The sequence below is a fragment of the Eucyclogobius newberryi genome, unplaced genomic scaffold (assembly GCF_026437365.1).
Source record: "Eucyclogobius newberryi isolate DKJ021-1_F unplaced genomic scaffold, fEucNew1.0.hap1 SCAF_17, whole genome shotgun sequence".
Classification (NCBI taxonomy): domain Eukaryota; kingdom Metazoa; phylum Chordata; class Actinopteri; order Gobiiformes; family Gobiidae; genus Eucyclogobius; species Eucyclogobius newberryi.
In genome coordinates this window covers 22,361,428-22,377,666 of record NW_027315801.1, presented here as the reverse complement: position 1 = coordinate 22,377,666, position 16,239 = coordinate 22,361,428, and the positions used below count along the sequence as shown (strand labels likewise).

At 42.0% G+C, this 16,239-nt stretch overlaps 1 protein-coding gene across 1 annotated transcript; it reads right to left on the bottom strand.

Annotated features, from left to right (window-relative positions):
• Window positions 1-1,341: 1,341 nt before the first annotated feature.
• fam131c (family with sequence similarity 131 member C) lies at window positions 1,342-15,595 on the bottom strand. Its single transcript, XM_072449479.1, has 6 exons — window positions 15,317-15,595; window positions 12,601-12,665; window positions 9,139-9,220; window positions 5,027-5,266; window positions 4,164-4,253; window positions 1,342-1,687 (listed from the first exon to the last, which is right to left on the bottom strand). The coding sequence occupies exons 1-6, from the start codon at window positions 15,345-15,347 to the stop codon at window positions 1,428-1,430; spliced, it is 768 nt and encodes a 255-aa protein (XP_072305580.1). The 5' UTR covers window positions 15,348-15,595; the 3' UTR covers window positions 1,342-1,427.
• Between the last annotated feature and the right edge of the window lie 644 nt (window positions 15,596-16,239).

The window sequence follows — 16,239 nt, the reverse complement described above, 5'->3', positions numbered from 1 at the left end:
CTTTAGTCTTTGAAACTCATTTGTGACCTCTTGAAAAGCATGTGTGGTGAGCTTTCTTTCTATAGTCTGTCTGTTGTGTTGTGCGGCTGAATAACAGAAACCAAACAAAAGAGATGAAGTACTGGGGTCAAAGGCACACCGCTCGACAGCAGACAACCCAAGAAGTAATTGGGTATAACTTGTTGTTATGCTCATGCAGCTCCACTGGGCTGAAGAGGCATTTAGTTTTTGTCAATATCGTTGGTGTTCAATGCTTACTGTTCAAACACCGTCCTCCTCCTGGTTCCCACAAACACATCAAGCCCAATCAATATGAGGACCTATTATTGTAATGACTTCTTCTTTTTCACTAAATATACTGAGAGTGAAAACAACTTATATTTATGTTACACATCAAAACCATTAGAGACAGAAGGTGAAAGGATCCTGGGATCTAGTGATGGGCAATACCACTGATGTTTTATTCGATCCGATACCAAGTAATACCATGGCAAATATCGCAATATCAATCCGATACCAATACCAATGAGTTTGTACTTAAATGCATTGAACTTTACATTGGTCATCATTATTTTCTATCACCCTCAGCTTGAACAGATATGAAAAGTTAATACATGTGCAGAAAACATCACATTTAAACAACATAACAATGCATTACAAAAATGTAAACAAATTGTATTGAAAAAAATATTTTTATTTATATTATCGCACAAGTATCGATACTTTTCAATACCTATCAATATCGATACATCAATATTTGGTATCGATCTGCCCATCAGTACTGGGGACTCATGTTGTGACACATAATGGACATCCCATTATAGTCTGGCTCATCCTCTCTTAAAGCTCGGGTATCTGGGCTCTCGATCTATCACGTCGATCGATCTATCACGTTATTTCAAGCTTTTACAGTGGGTTTTGAGTCTTTTCCTATGATAGTTTGTCAATCCGGGTTTAGAGTGGAGGCTCGTTGTATGTTTGTTCATCAAAAAAGACAAATTGACCGAACACTCACCAACACAGTTTCATAATGTACACCAGCCTCAAACCCCATCTGTTAGAAAGCCTTTACGCGCATGAGTGCTCGTTGCAATGAAATAGAATTACAATGTCACGCGTTACAAATGCATGGATGAAAACATGGACCACGTCTGTTAAAGGAAATAATTACAATCAGACGCACATCAGGGGACTCGATTGCGAATAACATTCATAAGGTAATCAAGAAAGAGGTGTTTTTCAGAATACATATCCACACAGAGAGAGAGACACTTCAGAGCATCGACATGGTCCTCAGTCCTGACAGAAGTGCTGTGGGGGTCCACAGTCCTGACAGAAGTGCTGTGGGGGTCCTCAGAAGTGCTGTGGGGGTCCTCAGTACACGTACATTCTGTAATCCGAGTAACGGAGGCTGTGTGATGGAGAGTTCAGTTATAAAAGACGTCGTCCTCCGAGAGAGAGCTGCTGTCCACGTGTCGAACACTGGCCTCTGCTGTGAGGGGCCCCCGGGGCTCCAGCTGCACCTCCGTCTGTGGCTGGGTGCTGGTGGTGGGCAACACGGAGTCGTCGTGCGTGGGGGCCGCGCCGGGCTCCGTGTGCATGTGGGAGTGCAGGCTGAAGAGGTGCTGAGGGACGCCCATGCTCCCCCCGTCCAACAGGAACTGGGACAGCAGGTGGTTGTGGGGCACTGCAAAAGCCAGACATGATATTATATGTTTTAGTTCAAAATTCAATACGGTAAGTTGTGTGAAGACGATTAAAGCGAGACAGATGAAGGTTATTTCGTGTTTTTATTACGGAAGCTTTTATTTTACACTGAATTTATGTAATTGAACAGAATAACCTTCATAGAGACGCTGCAGGTGATTAGAATGGAGCTTAAATTCAAAGATATCAATTTTAAACTTTTTGTGTAGTTTATTCATCATGTCATGGTTTCATATATAATGTAAATTATAGTTGTTGATGTGTTTTTTTTAATTTACTTTGTACTTTGTAAAAAAAAGCATGTTTATTTTTTATTTTTTTACTTTTAATTTTGGATTGTTTCACTGCACAAAACAATTATAAAAGCTGTGTTGTCACTGTGAGCGTGTTTGCATCTCCAAAACCCTGACTCATACTTCTGCTTGTTTCTCGTGGTTTTAGCTGTAATATCCCACATTACGGCATCAAGTTTATCTACTTGGAGAATATTCCGAAGAATAGTTTTAAATTTCTATTTCCATGGAATTATGCAGATAATCTTCCACATTGATAATTCTGTATCCATTTGCCTCTTGATAAAATGACTGTAATTGTATTGAATGAGTGGCAGCACTCAGACTCATTACAGGTGCCTCTTCACCAGCGGCAGCACAGTCTGATTATTGTGTTCCACAGGCTCAGGACAGACTTTAACCAAACCAATTAAACAGTGTGGCAGTGTTAGTGTGCAGAGCGCATTTACACAAAACAGCAGCTGGAGAGGCTGTTTAGTGTCATTTAGTTTCACGTCTGGATTTCAAATAAGTCTGAAATGTAAACCCAGTTCATGTTTTCTGAACAGAGTGGTAATAATGACATGACTTATTTCTTCATTGTGTAGGTAAGATAAGATATTCCTTTATTGTCCACACAAGGGGAAATTTCGTTGTTACACTGCAGTAGATACAGAGAAAAGGACAGATAACTTAATAGAAGAACTCTTATAAACAAAAACAAAACTCTTATTAACAAAACTCCTCTCATATCTTAATAGGGAATGGAGGGAAAAATAAATAAAAAGATAAGATAAATAAAATAATAACAAAATAAAATAAAAATAGCTAGCATAAGACAAAATAATGCTAATTAGGTCTATGTAGTTGTTTGAGATAGTGACTCATGACTACCCCTACTGGTACAAAGACATATTGTTTTTGTGTCATAAGCTTTATATTCAGTGATAGTGCTGTAACGAGGTTGGATTGACCACAAAGAACTGAATCAGCACAAACTGAGGACACTCCATAACTGAACTGTAAATGTAGGTTGTGTAGGCCTATATAGTATTAAAGGGGCTGTACCCGTTTTTTATGTGATAAAGAAAAATCAGTTTTGCCCCAGTTCAAACAATGTTAGCGTGAAAATTAATTAATCTAATTCTTAATCTAATTATAGAGCATTTTATTCTCTGTGAAGCAGGAAGTGCACTGTTAGCATGCCAGATTAGATGCTAGGAATGCATTCTATAAACCGCTGCAAAGAGTTTAAAATGAACTAGTTCTGTTCTATACATGTTTTATACTTGTAGTGGCACGCACATCCGCAGGCTGGCCAATCACGTTGACGCAAAGCTAATTTAGGGAAGTATCCTCACCTTTGTCTCTCTCTTGGCTTTCACCTCTGACGTTGGCACACAAGTGGGAACTTTGAAACAGAGCCGCCAGTTCAAAAACGCGTCAGTTTAAAGGCCTTCCAGGCGTGTTACCTCGCGCTCTCAAAGCAAAGTTTCATGATATTGCACTGTTCTGTCACCTGTACAGCTATTTCTAGTTTTTAAGTATTGTTCTATTAACGGCCAGGTTTTATGTGTGAATGAGAGAGTGCATGGTCTATGGTTTGCTTTTAGTATTTTGGTAATTAAAATGTGTTTAAATTAAGATTTGTCAAAATAAATGAAATTTTCATACTTCCTGTCTCCGACCAGTCAGTCCTTTTATTTTGGTGCCCAGTTAGAGTGGCTAAATTTAAGTGGGTTTCCTGGACCCTTAATCAGGTGGCGTTGCATAGATTTTGGGATTGTGGGTAACTTATTGGGGAGTTAGTGGGTAATTAAGTAGCCTAAGCTAACCCTACCTCTTGGTCGCCACATACTGTTTTTCAAGTTTTAAGACAAAAATCAGGTACAGCGCCTGAAAAAGTAAACATAAAATATCTTCAATAGCTGTTAAAATCCAAGTTAATTGCTTTGGATCACCATAAAATAATTAAATGGAAAAATATGACATAATATATTCAAATACAGTCAATATCTAATTTAGAGAAGAGTATTTTAATTAATTATAATTTTAAGCAGGAGAGTGACATTGAGTGAAGGACAACGAACACATTCTGGCACTTAGAACGAGTCAGATGAAAGTGTTGGCGATGCAAAGAGGAAACAATATCTCTTTATGTGTGCACCGTCCCTCTGTCCTCACCTTGTAAACTGGTGGAGGGTCGATCAAGGCCGTCACCAATGGGCCACACGTTCATGGAAGCTTCAGCAAGTGCGAACTGCTGTGCCACACCTAAACACACACACACACACACACACACACAAACACACACACAAACAGCCTGTTACACCAAGAGTCTCCCCCACTGATCCGGTAAGAGCAGTGCTCCCAAGGTCCTGCCCTGACTCTGCCCCGAGGCCCATCGATCAGCCGCTGGGCTCTGAAAAGGACCATCGACCGAGAGGTGTCCCACAGAGAGGAGAACATCTTCTGTCCGTGTGTGTGCTGGCTTTGCAAACAAAAAGGATTCTTCTATTCAAAAACATCTCCACATGACAAAGAGTGTACCCAGCCCACCATCACGCTCAATAATCAATAATAAGTGACAAATAAGAACCGATAAATGACTGCAATTTCACAGTGAATGATATTGTACACATTCCAGTGCTATTGTTACAAAGATCTATACAATGTTTATTGCAATGAACATATAACGGGTACACAGACATTCAGCAATCTGATTCGGACACTTCCACCGAACCGAAACAACGGCCTTCATTTCTTCATTTAGTCACCCACAATCTCCACTTGCCATTATTTAAAAAAACTAAAAATCTGTGTCAAACATGGAGCGAGAAAATGTCACCTAGCACATTTACAACAATAAAAACATGTAAATGGGGGTGCCGAAGGAAATGTTTTTACTATTAAGCTGTGTTGTTCATATTGCGATTTGTAATAAACAAAATGTAAATAATAATCTATGTCTGTTACAATCTGTTTAATACTAAACATGCCCTAAAAGCAGAATATATCCTCTTTAATCTCTCTCAGCGCGCTCTTACCTGCTGCGAATCGTGCCTCTTTAATCTCATCTGTCATCTGAGAGTAGAAGTGTGCGTCCTCCTGAAGCTCAGCCTCCATGCCCCCCCATCCAGCGCCCCCTCGGCCCCAACCAGCCCCGCTCCGGCCCCCAGGAGCCCCCTCGCCCACACTCCAACCCTTCCACTCAATCAGGTGTGCCACTCTGCCCTGGGCCATGGCTGTGGGCTTGGTGATGTGATCCTTTATCGTGGCCACCAGACCTGGGAAGCACAGCACAAAGAGCACACGTCAGAACCACCACAATACAGGGAATAACTGTCAATTAGAATAAACAAACTGAATTCTGTCAACTGGACAAATGTTTTAAGAGTCAAGTTGCAGAGAACTGGTGAGTCATGCTTTATATCCGTCTGAAGGGAGGAGCTAATGACACTGAAACTAACACAAACTAGTTCACATTTAGGAGGGTTCAACTACCATATTTTCCGGAGTATAAGTTTTTTCATAGTTTTGGCCGTGGTGTGACTTATGTTTATACCTATATACTAATACTTATACTCTGGAGTGACTTATAGTGATATTATTTGTTATTTTCACACTTTCATACTCCACTGCAACTTATATATGTTATTTTCTTCTCTATTATGCATTTTTTGGCTGGTGCGACTTATAGTCCGGAAAATACGGTACTCTAAGCTACTCTAATGGATCATTAGCATACTTTGATTAGCCTCATTGTTCCCTTTGTTTTGGTTTAGGCCTGAGGATGGGGTTGTAAATGGATAACAGATTGTACATTAAATCCCATTTCTGTTCAGAGATGGACACATACAGCCTCTCTGACGCAAATGCAAATATCCTACATTACATAAAGTATATAAGGGTCTAAGTATGTCTTTGTCCACAGCTCGTATTTGACAATGTTTGACGAACCTAAAACAATCCTACAATTTGTTAATTTTACATTGCAAGTACCAGAGTAAAGGGGCCGATATTATGAGTCAGTCGCAACATGTGACTTCAGTCCTTTCTGAAATGAAGACAAAACCAGGTCTGGTCAGCTATTACAGGCTAAGTCTGGCCTTTCATATAGTTTACTCATCCATGCGTGGACTGGTCTGGTCCGGCACATTCATACAAGACGGTTCTCTGACACAGACATTACAATATCGTAGACTTTGGAGCAGCAGATTTTGAAACAAGGTGAGCTGATGAAGTCTGTGATCATCCTGCACAGATCTCTGACATTCCTGCTGTTAGACTCAGGTGGGATTACACATAGAGCAAAGAAAAATGTCAAGAAAAGAGCAAAGATCACGAGAAGGTCACACATGTCAAATGGGGAAGGAACTGCTGCTACAAGTACAACGATATTCTGTTATTGGACGTGATCTTGGAAATGTTCCACAAAGAGACACGACGCCCACTGTCTGTCTGCGGCGGTGTGGTCGTTGCTGAAGACGCTGCGCTGGCACATGCACACTGCGGGACAGGAGAACGGATGTTTTTAAAGCGGTTGCATTGTTCATTAGTGCGCTGGCAGAATCATTATGCTAATCACTTCTCATTAGCATGGGACTCGGAACTGATCGCAGAATACAGACACCTGCCTCTGGAGTTTGTTCTGTCTCTGCACGCTACTCAAAATATCCGAGTGGTTTGCAGATGACCATAAACAGCCCTGAGAGGAATAGTAAAATAATATAATGATAATATAAAATCGTATTTGTGTTTATGTTTGTCTGATTTGGACACTGCTATAAACCAGATGGAACAGACTAAAACGGGACTATTTCTCAGCAGGATTTCAGCATTTATAGACAGTTCACGTAGCTGATATTTGTGTATTTTTATGTCTTAAAATATAAATGCAAAAGAAACCAAAATGACAAAAATTGCATATGCATTTGCACCTCATACGTATGTGATAACGAGATTGGAAAGCCAGAAACACTTCCAGGCCTTAGAGAATATATGTGATTGTTTTAGTGTTGATTTTTGCAACACTTTTTTATCCAAGAAACATCCTGTTATTTTCAACTTTATATTTGTCGTGTCTCAATTGGCTGCTGCTGCTGCTGTTGAGCCCCAGGCCTCAATATGGCAAATAAAAGCACAGCAGCCGGCAGCAGTTAAACTTTACTGAGGGAGATAAATGTGCCAATAATCTCAGCATTGTGTTTTTCTAATGTGATTTGACTTTCATTCCCTGATTTCATCCCAGCAGTTACATTTGTGCAGAACATGACAAACTGGTGCTTGGAGACATCGGTCTGACTATTTCTGCGTCCAGCTGACACATGTCAACGTGGGTTTGATGTTTCATAAGGAGCAATAGTCGTTGTTCTTCCTCCCAATTGATAATATCTTTTTGAAATACTGTTTGCATTCATTTGCACTAACTTTTCTAGTAAGAGGTCCATCTCCTTCAAGGGTATTATTACAGTAGTATTATTTTCATCTTTTATTTTAAACTTTGAGCTTTGTTTCAGTATTCAGTTTCCACAAATAATCTAAATTGCAGACAACATAATAACACTTTTTATGAACAAACTAGTACTTTGTTTTACTCCCACCACAAATTACATCAACTCTCTTGTTGAAGTATATAATTACATTACTATATGTTATTTTATGTTTTTTCAATTTAAGGTAAGTTTTCTATTGATAATATATTCATTCCATAGGATGTATTAATGTAAAAATACAATAATCAATTTATTCACACCAACATTACCAGTGATACTGTTAAACGTGCAATAATTAGATCTATACTGTGTGATATACTAATAACATTTTTGATACATATGATAATGATGACAATTTTGCATCTAACATTTAATTTCTTTCTACAGCACTTTGCTATAAGAAAACCATTTCTTTGTATTTAGCTTTGAACTGGTCAGTTATTGTTGAACATTTCTTGAGTTGCATTCCACATTCAGACACACACATATTATTTATTAGTAGATAGTATTGCATAGTGTGGAACATTCCAAGCATGGAGACAAGCTGCACTCCAACTTCTGATGGTAAGTAACATTGTATCTGTAAAAGACCAATGCTCCCTCATTAAAGACCTTTAATCTGAAATGGATTGGGATTTGTTAATGTAAAATGTCTGGGTGTATTTGCATATAAAGTGGCTAAAGTGAAAAGTTAATCAATGTGAGTGTAAGGAAATGGACTACAGAAGCTTTAAACGCGACGTGTGATTGAATCCAACCAAAGCTTTGTTGTTGTATTGAAATGAAGCAGGTGTCTGGAGCTGATGCATCCATCTGCCATAATTACTATATCCACGAGGCAGTTGGACTAGAAGGGTTCAGAAAAGAACATTATGGGTGATAGTGAACCCCAGACAGATGTTTGTGTGGACCCTGTCTCAAAATGAGGGTGAATGTAGGTCACAGATCGAGTAGGGAAATGATAAGAGAATCACCCGTGGGTCGACTTCACCAGCTCCATGTTTAGGTCTGTAATGAGACACAGCAGGTGCTAAAGGTGTGTGTACTACATCGCTTTGGACAGTCAGGACATGGAGAGCTTAGCCATGGTGAAGCGATATTCTGCACTACTGCATCCATGGGTTTACGAATTAAACATTTGCACGGTTGTCATAGCACCGTAATTAATCATTCCACCTACCTTTTTTAATGGTTAGGGTTCAGAAAAATGGCCAGTGGTGAAGTAAGTACTCAGTGTTGTTGCTTCAGTAAAAATGCAGATACAGGAGCAAATATTTTATCAAGTAAAATGATAATATACATATCTATTTGAGTAAAAGTATTGAAGAACATTTAAAAAATAAAGTAAAGCATCACATGCTGATTTTTCATAACTATTAAAGAGTGAAATATGGTGATTTTGTTAAAGATTTGTATTTAAAAAAAATCAAATTTCCAATGTTTTTGAATGTATATTTTTGTTTGCTCAAAGTCGAGACTTGAACTCAAAGCCTGTACAGATACTTGCGCATTATAGTGAAGTAAAAGTAAAAAGTATTCACTGTCAATCGCACTCTAGTAATGTACAGATACCTTAAAAAGTAACGTTTGTACTTCTGTTACTTTCCACCACTAAATGTAACATGAATTCATTTTCAAGACAGGATTGTTTGTTTCTTTCTTACCCAGGAGTGAAGAAGTGGCCAGTTCTCCGATGTCGTACCGGCTCTTGTCAGTCGCATCACCATTGGAGGGATTCTGGCCTTCCTACGAACACATTACAACACATCATGGAATCTTCTGCATTTCAAATCCACAAACTCTTTCATCATCATCTAGACATTTCATTGTCTCTCTCCTGTGCATTTCAATATTGAGAAAATCAGCCAAACTCCTGAGGTGTAAGTGTTTGCAGAGCAGCAGGTGTGATCTCCACTCCCACTCTCACTTATGAAGGAAACAACAATAACAGACGTCACAGGGTTCTCTGAATGAACTGTGAACTGAGGTATTTTGGTTCTGCCGCCTGGAGCTCACACATCGTGCAAACACACTTAGACTAGTTGTTCTGTAACGATGAAGAGAAGTGGATCAGAGCAACTATCGGAGAACTAGTAATGAGGTAATGAGGTGTGAATTGGTCTGACCAAAGCAAGTTTGGGAAAAGAGGAACCAGTACTACACTACTCAATGATGAACCTCCTGGGACCTGGTGTCCACATAGTGTACAACACATTTTGGCTCGTTTAGACCACAATACAATTTTATTTTCTCTACAAAAAATTCCACATTTGAGGTCATTATACTGCCACTTCAATGATGCCTGAAGTTTAGAGTTTAAAATGTTCTGAATGTTTTGTTTGACTTTGTTAAAGGCATAGTCTTCCTGCACCTGTTGGCAGCACTTGAAATTAGTCACATTATTTATTCATTAAGAGGCACAGTTGATTTTCTCATGTTTTTACACGCAGGAAAAATGTTGGTGTGTTCAGGCACTAAATTAATCGTTTTTTTAAATTAATAATAATAATTATAATTCTTTGTTTTTACAGTCATCCCAATCAGTCAAAATAACAAAGATAAATTACTAAAGCATGCCATGCTAGAGTTCAGGTCCTAGGAACAAGGAAAAATCCACACGCCAAAGAGTAAAATGTAAAAACATGTTTTTTATTCAGCAGTAGAGTGACATTGTATCTATCCAGAAGAACCAGCACCTGAGCTGCAAGATTATTCAAATCATAATCGGAATTTGAAATAGCAAATCACTAAACACAAGTTTTTTAATCACCATAATTTCCTCCACAAACACCATAGACATTTCTGTCTTACTGTCTGTATGGATAAAACTGCTTACCCTGCAGTTTAGATCCGTACGTACAAGTTCGGAAATAATTTCTTGTTTGTCCTGAACGTGTTTAAGATAAGAAAAGCTTTATTTGTCCCACAATAAGATAACTCTAATTCACAATTACAATACTTCCTCCTGATGACAACATCCACCTCAGATGTATGTTTTGAATGAGAGCAGCAGCTGTTCTCTCCACATGCCGCGCTCACAAACAAAGAGGTGTGAATGAACCTTTCAACAAACTGCTCCTGCCACTGCACAACCCTGTCTGCACAACCCTGTCTGCACACTCCTGTCTGCACACTCTGTCTGCACACTCTGTCTGCACACTCCTGTCTGCACACTCCTGTCTGCACACTCTGTCTGCACACTCTGTCTGCACACTCCTGTCTGCACACTCTGTCTGCACACTCCTGTCTGCACACTCCTGTCTGCACACTCCTGTCTGCACACTCCTGTCTGCACACTCTGTCTGCACACTCTGTCTGCACACTCCTGTCTGCACACTCCTGTCTGCACACTCCTGTCTGCACACTCCTGTCTGCACACTCCTGTCTGCACACTCCTGTCTGCACACTCTGTCTGCACACTCCTGTCTGCACACTCCTGTCTGCACACTCTGTCTGCACACTCTGTCTGCACACTCTGTCTGCACACTCCTGTCTGCACACTCCTGACTGCACACTCCTGTCTGCACACTCCTGTCTGCACACTCTGTCTGCACAACCCTGTCTGCACACTCCTGTCTGCACACCCTGTCTGCACACTCTGTCTGCACACTCCTGTCTGCACACTCTGTCTGCACACTCTGTCTGCACACTCCTGTCTGCACACTCCTGTCTGCACACTCTGTCTGCACACTCCTGTCTGCACACTCCTGTCTGCACACTCCTGTCTGCACACTCTGTCTGCACACTCCTGTCTGCACACTCCTGTCTGCACACTCCTGTCTGCACACTCCTGACTGCACACTCCTGTCTGCACACTTCTGTCTGCACACTCCTGTCTGCACACTCTGTCTGCACAACCCTGTCTGCACACTCCTGTCTGCACACCCTATCTGCACACTCTGTCTGCACACTCTGTCTGCACACTCCTGTCTGCACTCTCCTGTCTGCACACTCTGTCTGCACACTCCTGTCTGCACACTCCTGTCTGCACACTCTGTCTGCACACTCCTGTCTGCACACTCTGTCTGCACACTCCTGTCTGCACACTCTATCTGCACACTCCTGTCTGCACACTCTGTCTGCACACTCTGTCTGAACACTCTGTCTGCACACTCCTGTCTGCACACTCCTGTCTGCACACTCCTGTCTGCACACTCTGTCTGCACACTCTGTCTGCACACTCTGTCTGCACACTCCTGTCTGCACACTCCTGTCTGCACACTCCTGTCTGCACACTCCTGTCTGCACACTCCTGACTGCACACTCCTGTCTGCACACTCCTGTCTGCACACTCCTGTCTGCACACTCCTGTCTGCACACTCCTGTCTGCACACTCCTGTCTGCACACTCTGTCTGCACAAGCCTGTCTGCACACTCTGTCTGCACACTCTGTCTGCACACTCTGTCTGCACACTCTGTCTGCACACTCCTGTCTGCATTCTCCTGTCTGCACACTCTGTCTGCACACTCCTGTCTGCACACTCCTGTCTGCACACTCTGTCTGCACACTCTGTCTGCACACTCCTGTCTGCACTCTCCTGTCTGCACACTCTGTCTGCACACTCTGTCTGCACACTCCTGTCTGCACTCTCCTGTCTGCACACTCTGTCTGCACACTCTGTCTGCACACTCTTGCTCTCCTGTCTGGACAGATGCACACAGTGCAACTCAGATCAAAATAATTCTAACTTCCCTCAGAAAAAACGAATGATGCCTTGTAGATGAAATTAGTGTTTCTGCTCTGGAAGAGTAATTAGTATTCAGATGGCATTGTTTGCAAGCAGCAGTTTGCAGGACCCTCCTTGCACTTTATTTGCCCGAGCGCTGCCAGAACATGCAGTGTTATAGTGCCTACTATTCTGTCACACAGTAAACTGAATCCTAGATGCAATTTGCATATTTTTCACACAAGTTCACCTCTCTGATTAAATCAGTGCCGACAGTGAAAGCGAAAGGTCATTATCATTGAATGGACAAAACAATTCTAGAGTCAGAGAAAATCATTAAGAATGTGTCTGCAAGTGTTAGAAAAAAAAGTGTTAAAATAACCCTTTCTTTACACTGAATTGTCGTGCGTGATGTTTGAGAACATTGCATTGATACTGGAAGAGGAGTGAAGGGCTCACTTTGTCAGATGAAGGCTCTTCCTCATTTGTCTGGGCCCATAGTACAGTCATGGGCTGCTGCAGATCTAAAGACACATCACAGGAGAGTCAGAGAGAGGGTCAGGGTTAGAATGGGTCAAAGTCACAACTCTGTAAATGTGTTCTCTCCATCATTCAACCAGTGCATCTGGAAAACATGTTGGGAGCAGACATCTGTTTATGCTAAAAGAGTGCTCTCATAACCCCATCCAAACTCCATCAGCGCTCTCAAATGTCTGTCTCAGCTCTAGATGAAGCAAGTGTGGCATTCCCATTTCTACTCAATGACACAGAGCTGAAAGATTATTACGACTGACCCTCGTTTGAGACCACCTCAGAATGAATGCAAGCTGTATCTGAATCTACAGTCCCAGTACACCACACCAAAACATAAGACCGTTGTAAATTAAGATAAGTAACCATAACACCTGCCTGCCTCATTCAATGAACAAATATGTACCTTTTATTTAAGTTTACTTTAGTCTATTTTTCTCTTCATTGGGATGGCATTGTTGGCTTTTCTATCAATTAATATGAGCTAAATTATTTTCACAAAATGATGCATTCTCTGTGGCACATACTCAATTTTAATACAGAAATTGTCAGTATACAAAACTCCAGTCTCGTGGTTTTAGAAATCTGGGACTCTCTTCACATAGACTAGTGAATAAACAAAAAGGAAACTCTGGTGATGAGGACAGGTGAGATTCAGGTCCTGGATGTGAGCGCTGGAGCCGGGGTTGTCTCTGGAGCAGCAGACACCCCTTTTCTCCGCTAATGAATGCTAATGATGGAGTTACATAAATGACAGGGGCAGATTGAAAGCTTTACACAGCGCAGGTATTAGAAAGGTCAGAAACAGCGCAGTTGCCAGGGCTTTCCTCTCGGGACTCAAGAGATATCACCATAGAAACTCCCAGCAACCAAACACTGCCCTTTTTGAGAGAAACCAATTTTTCGGTCTAAAAAGTCTCAGAGACATTGTTCCTCGCGTTTTTATTTTGACACTTTTCCCAGTTCTCGCCTGTTCTGTAATATTTGTCTGTGATTTTCTGTCCTCACACTTCACAATTCCATCTACCCACGCTTGTCCCTCCTTTCAATTCTTGTCTCCTGTCCTCTGTCTTCCCCTGTTCCTTTCCCTCTTCTGCTCCTTCCACCTCTAGAGTCTGGGTTAAATCTTCCCTCTTGTCCTCTTATCTTTCTGCTGAGGCACACAGCTGCCCACTCCTCCTGTGCAGCTCAGCGTTCAGTGTTCCATCGGGCTTTGTAAAAACAAGACCTTTGTGAACAAAAGGACTTGTTTTGGAAAATGTTCCAGGCTGCTGCTGGTGAAGGTCATGAATACAGCCAGGGGTAAAGTGAAATGCCACGAACCGGTGAAATAATAAGACATTATCCACTCATTATGCTGGCTTTAATATTTGTACCTGTGTCTGATTTAATTTATTGATAATTGCACTGGGTTAATCACCGCTGTGGGCACCTTTTATGAATTCATGCTTTCCTTAGCAAAAGATGGACCAAAAAACATGGCCTGTACGAACAGTTTCTGTACAGTGATGTGTCAGGAAATCACTGGGAGCTATTTTTTTTTTCTCCTTTGCAGCAAATTAACATCATACAATTCAAACTTAGGACATTTTTTGTGAGGAAGGTGTATTAACTACAATGGGACAACGTGCCACCAATGTCTTGCCCAAGGAATATTCTCTGGAAGATCCAACTACCAGCCCTCGTGTTACTGAACAAACACTTGTCTGTCCCTCCTGAAAGTAATATACTTGTGATAAAGTTATCTCCAGTTGCAGAAGGCATTGTAAATAATTTGCCAAGATTAATTCAGAATGTACGACTTAACAAAAGGCCGAGTCGATCTTACAATTAAGCGTCGCCAGTTGATCTTGCAATGGTTCTGTTGACCTAGATGTGTTGAGCATAAAATGTAAAAAATATGTTATTGCCAACCTGGAGTGCACAAACCCTTAAATTATTTCACCTCATGCATGCTACTCGGTCTCTTATGGCCTTGCTTGTTTCGTGACATAAAAGGTGAAGAAAAAAAAAAGTCAATCAATAAATCAATCCCTCTGGGCTTATCGGAGGCACCTCAAGTCGACCAATAAAATCTCCTAATTGTGCTCGAGCTGCACACTGTCGCTCCATGGCTCTGTCGCCTCAAATATAGGGATCAGAGATGGTTTTGACAGCATAAATTGGCCCCCTTCCCTGCTCGAAACCGTGGCCCCTGATGAGATGGGGTGTTTCTGACAGCTGTAACTACCACTCTGCACGTTCTCTCCTTCAGCACCATAAGCACCATAAGCACTGGCAGAGGGCAAGTGTTTAGGGATATTACATTACAACCCCAGTCACGATTGACAGCACGGACCGGGATTAAACTGTCATACACACCATGGTCCTAATCCAAATCCTCCCAAAAGACTTACAAACACACACAGGCTGCTCCCAGGATTCAACTTTCTTGTTTTCTCATCGCTTCCTATTGCGATTGTGAAAACAGCTTTACATTTCCTCTGCGCTGTTGACATTTCTCTCACGTCACCCTCTGCTTCATGCGTCTCTCAACTACAAAGTGACACCCCTGGTATGTTGATGTAGCACCGGCTGTATCTTTCACACACCTTCTGCGTCTCCAACGGACGACCCCCAACAAGTGCCCCGCGGCTGGACTGACCTTTGTGACCTGTGCAGAGGCAGGCACCCATGGCGCGAGGACGTCCAGCTGCTCGGTTATCTGTTCACCGTCATGCTCCGGACCAGGGGGAGGCTGAGGGGGCAGGGGGGTGATACAAGTCTGGGTGCAAGGAGGATGCAGCGCAAGGTGTAGTCCTGGAGGTCGTAGGGTTCAGGGCATATCGAGAATCTAGAAGTTGAAGAAGGTTGGAGACAGCGGAGGGAAGAGGAAAATAAGTTGCACTTTGTTGAGAGTAGGCTTTAGTCAGTGGAACTATTTTGCAGGTTGCATTCCGAAATAAATCGATAAATGAAGAGTCACATGCGCGAAGAGTCACATGTTGACTGATTCCAAACGACTGCCCCTTGAAGCAACGCAAACCTCAAACACAAAGTCACCTTAGGGTCAGGGATGTAGGCTGTGGGTTGAAGGGCGCAGACTGAAGAAGTCGTAAAGGAGTAAAAGTGGCATGCTAATCTCAAGTGTTGTTTGTTGTCCTCTTCCGAATCTGAAGGTGGAATCTGAATGAAGACGGTCGTTGAGAAAATCCAGTTGTAGTTCTACGCTGAGGTCTGCAAACAAGTTCTGCAGGTGTTTGTCTTCAGTCAGAGGAACGTTCTCAGACGCAGAGAGTTGTCACCCCATAACTGTTGCAGACAAAGACTGGATCATGAAGTCTTTGCTCCCACTTGTCGCCCGTTGGGTCTGTTGTTCTGCAGATATAGTCAGTCCGTTGTTGTTTGCAGACCGTCCTCTGAAGTCTGAAGACAGTGGGTTAAGACTTCTTCTGCTCGGTGGAGTGTGGTCTGGAGCGGAGGAGGCTGGAGCGCTGAGTGGAGGAGAGGAGCAGACACAGAGAGGGGAGAGAGGCAGGAACAGGAGGAATCAGAATGTGTTTGCTGACGCTCTGGTGACTCCCCTCC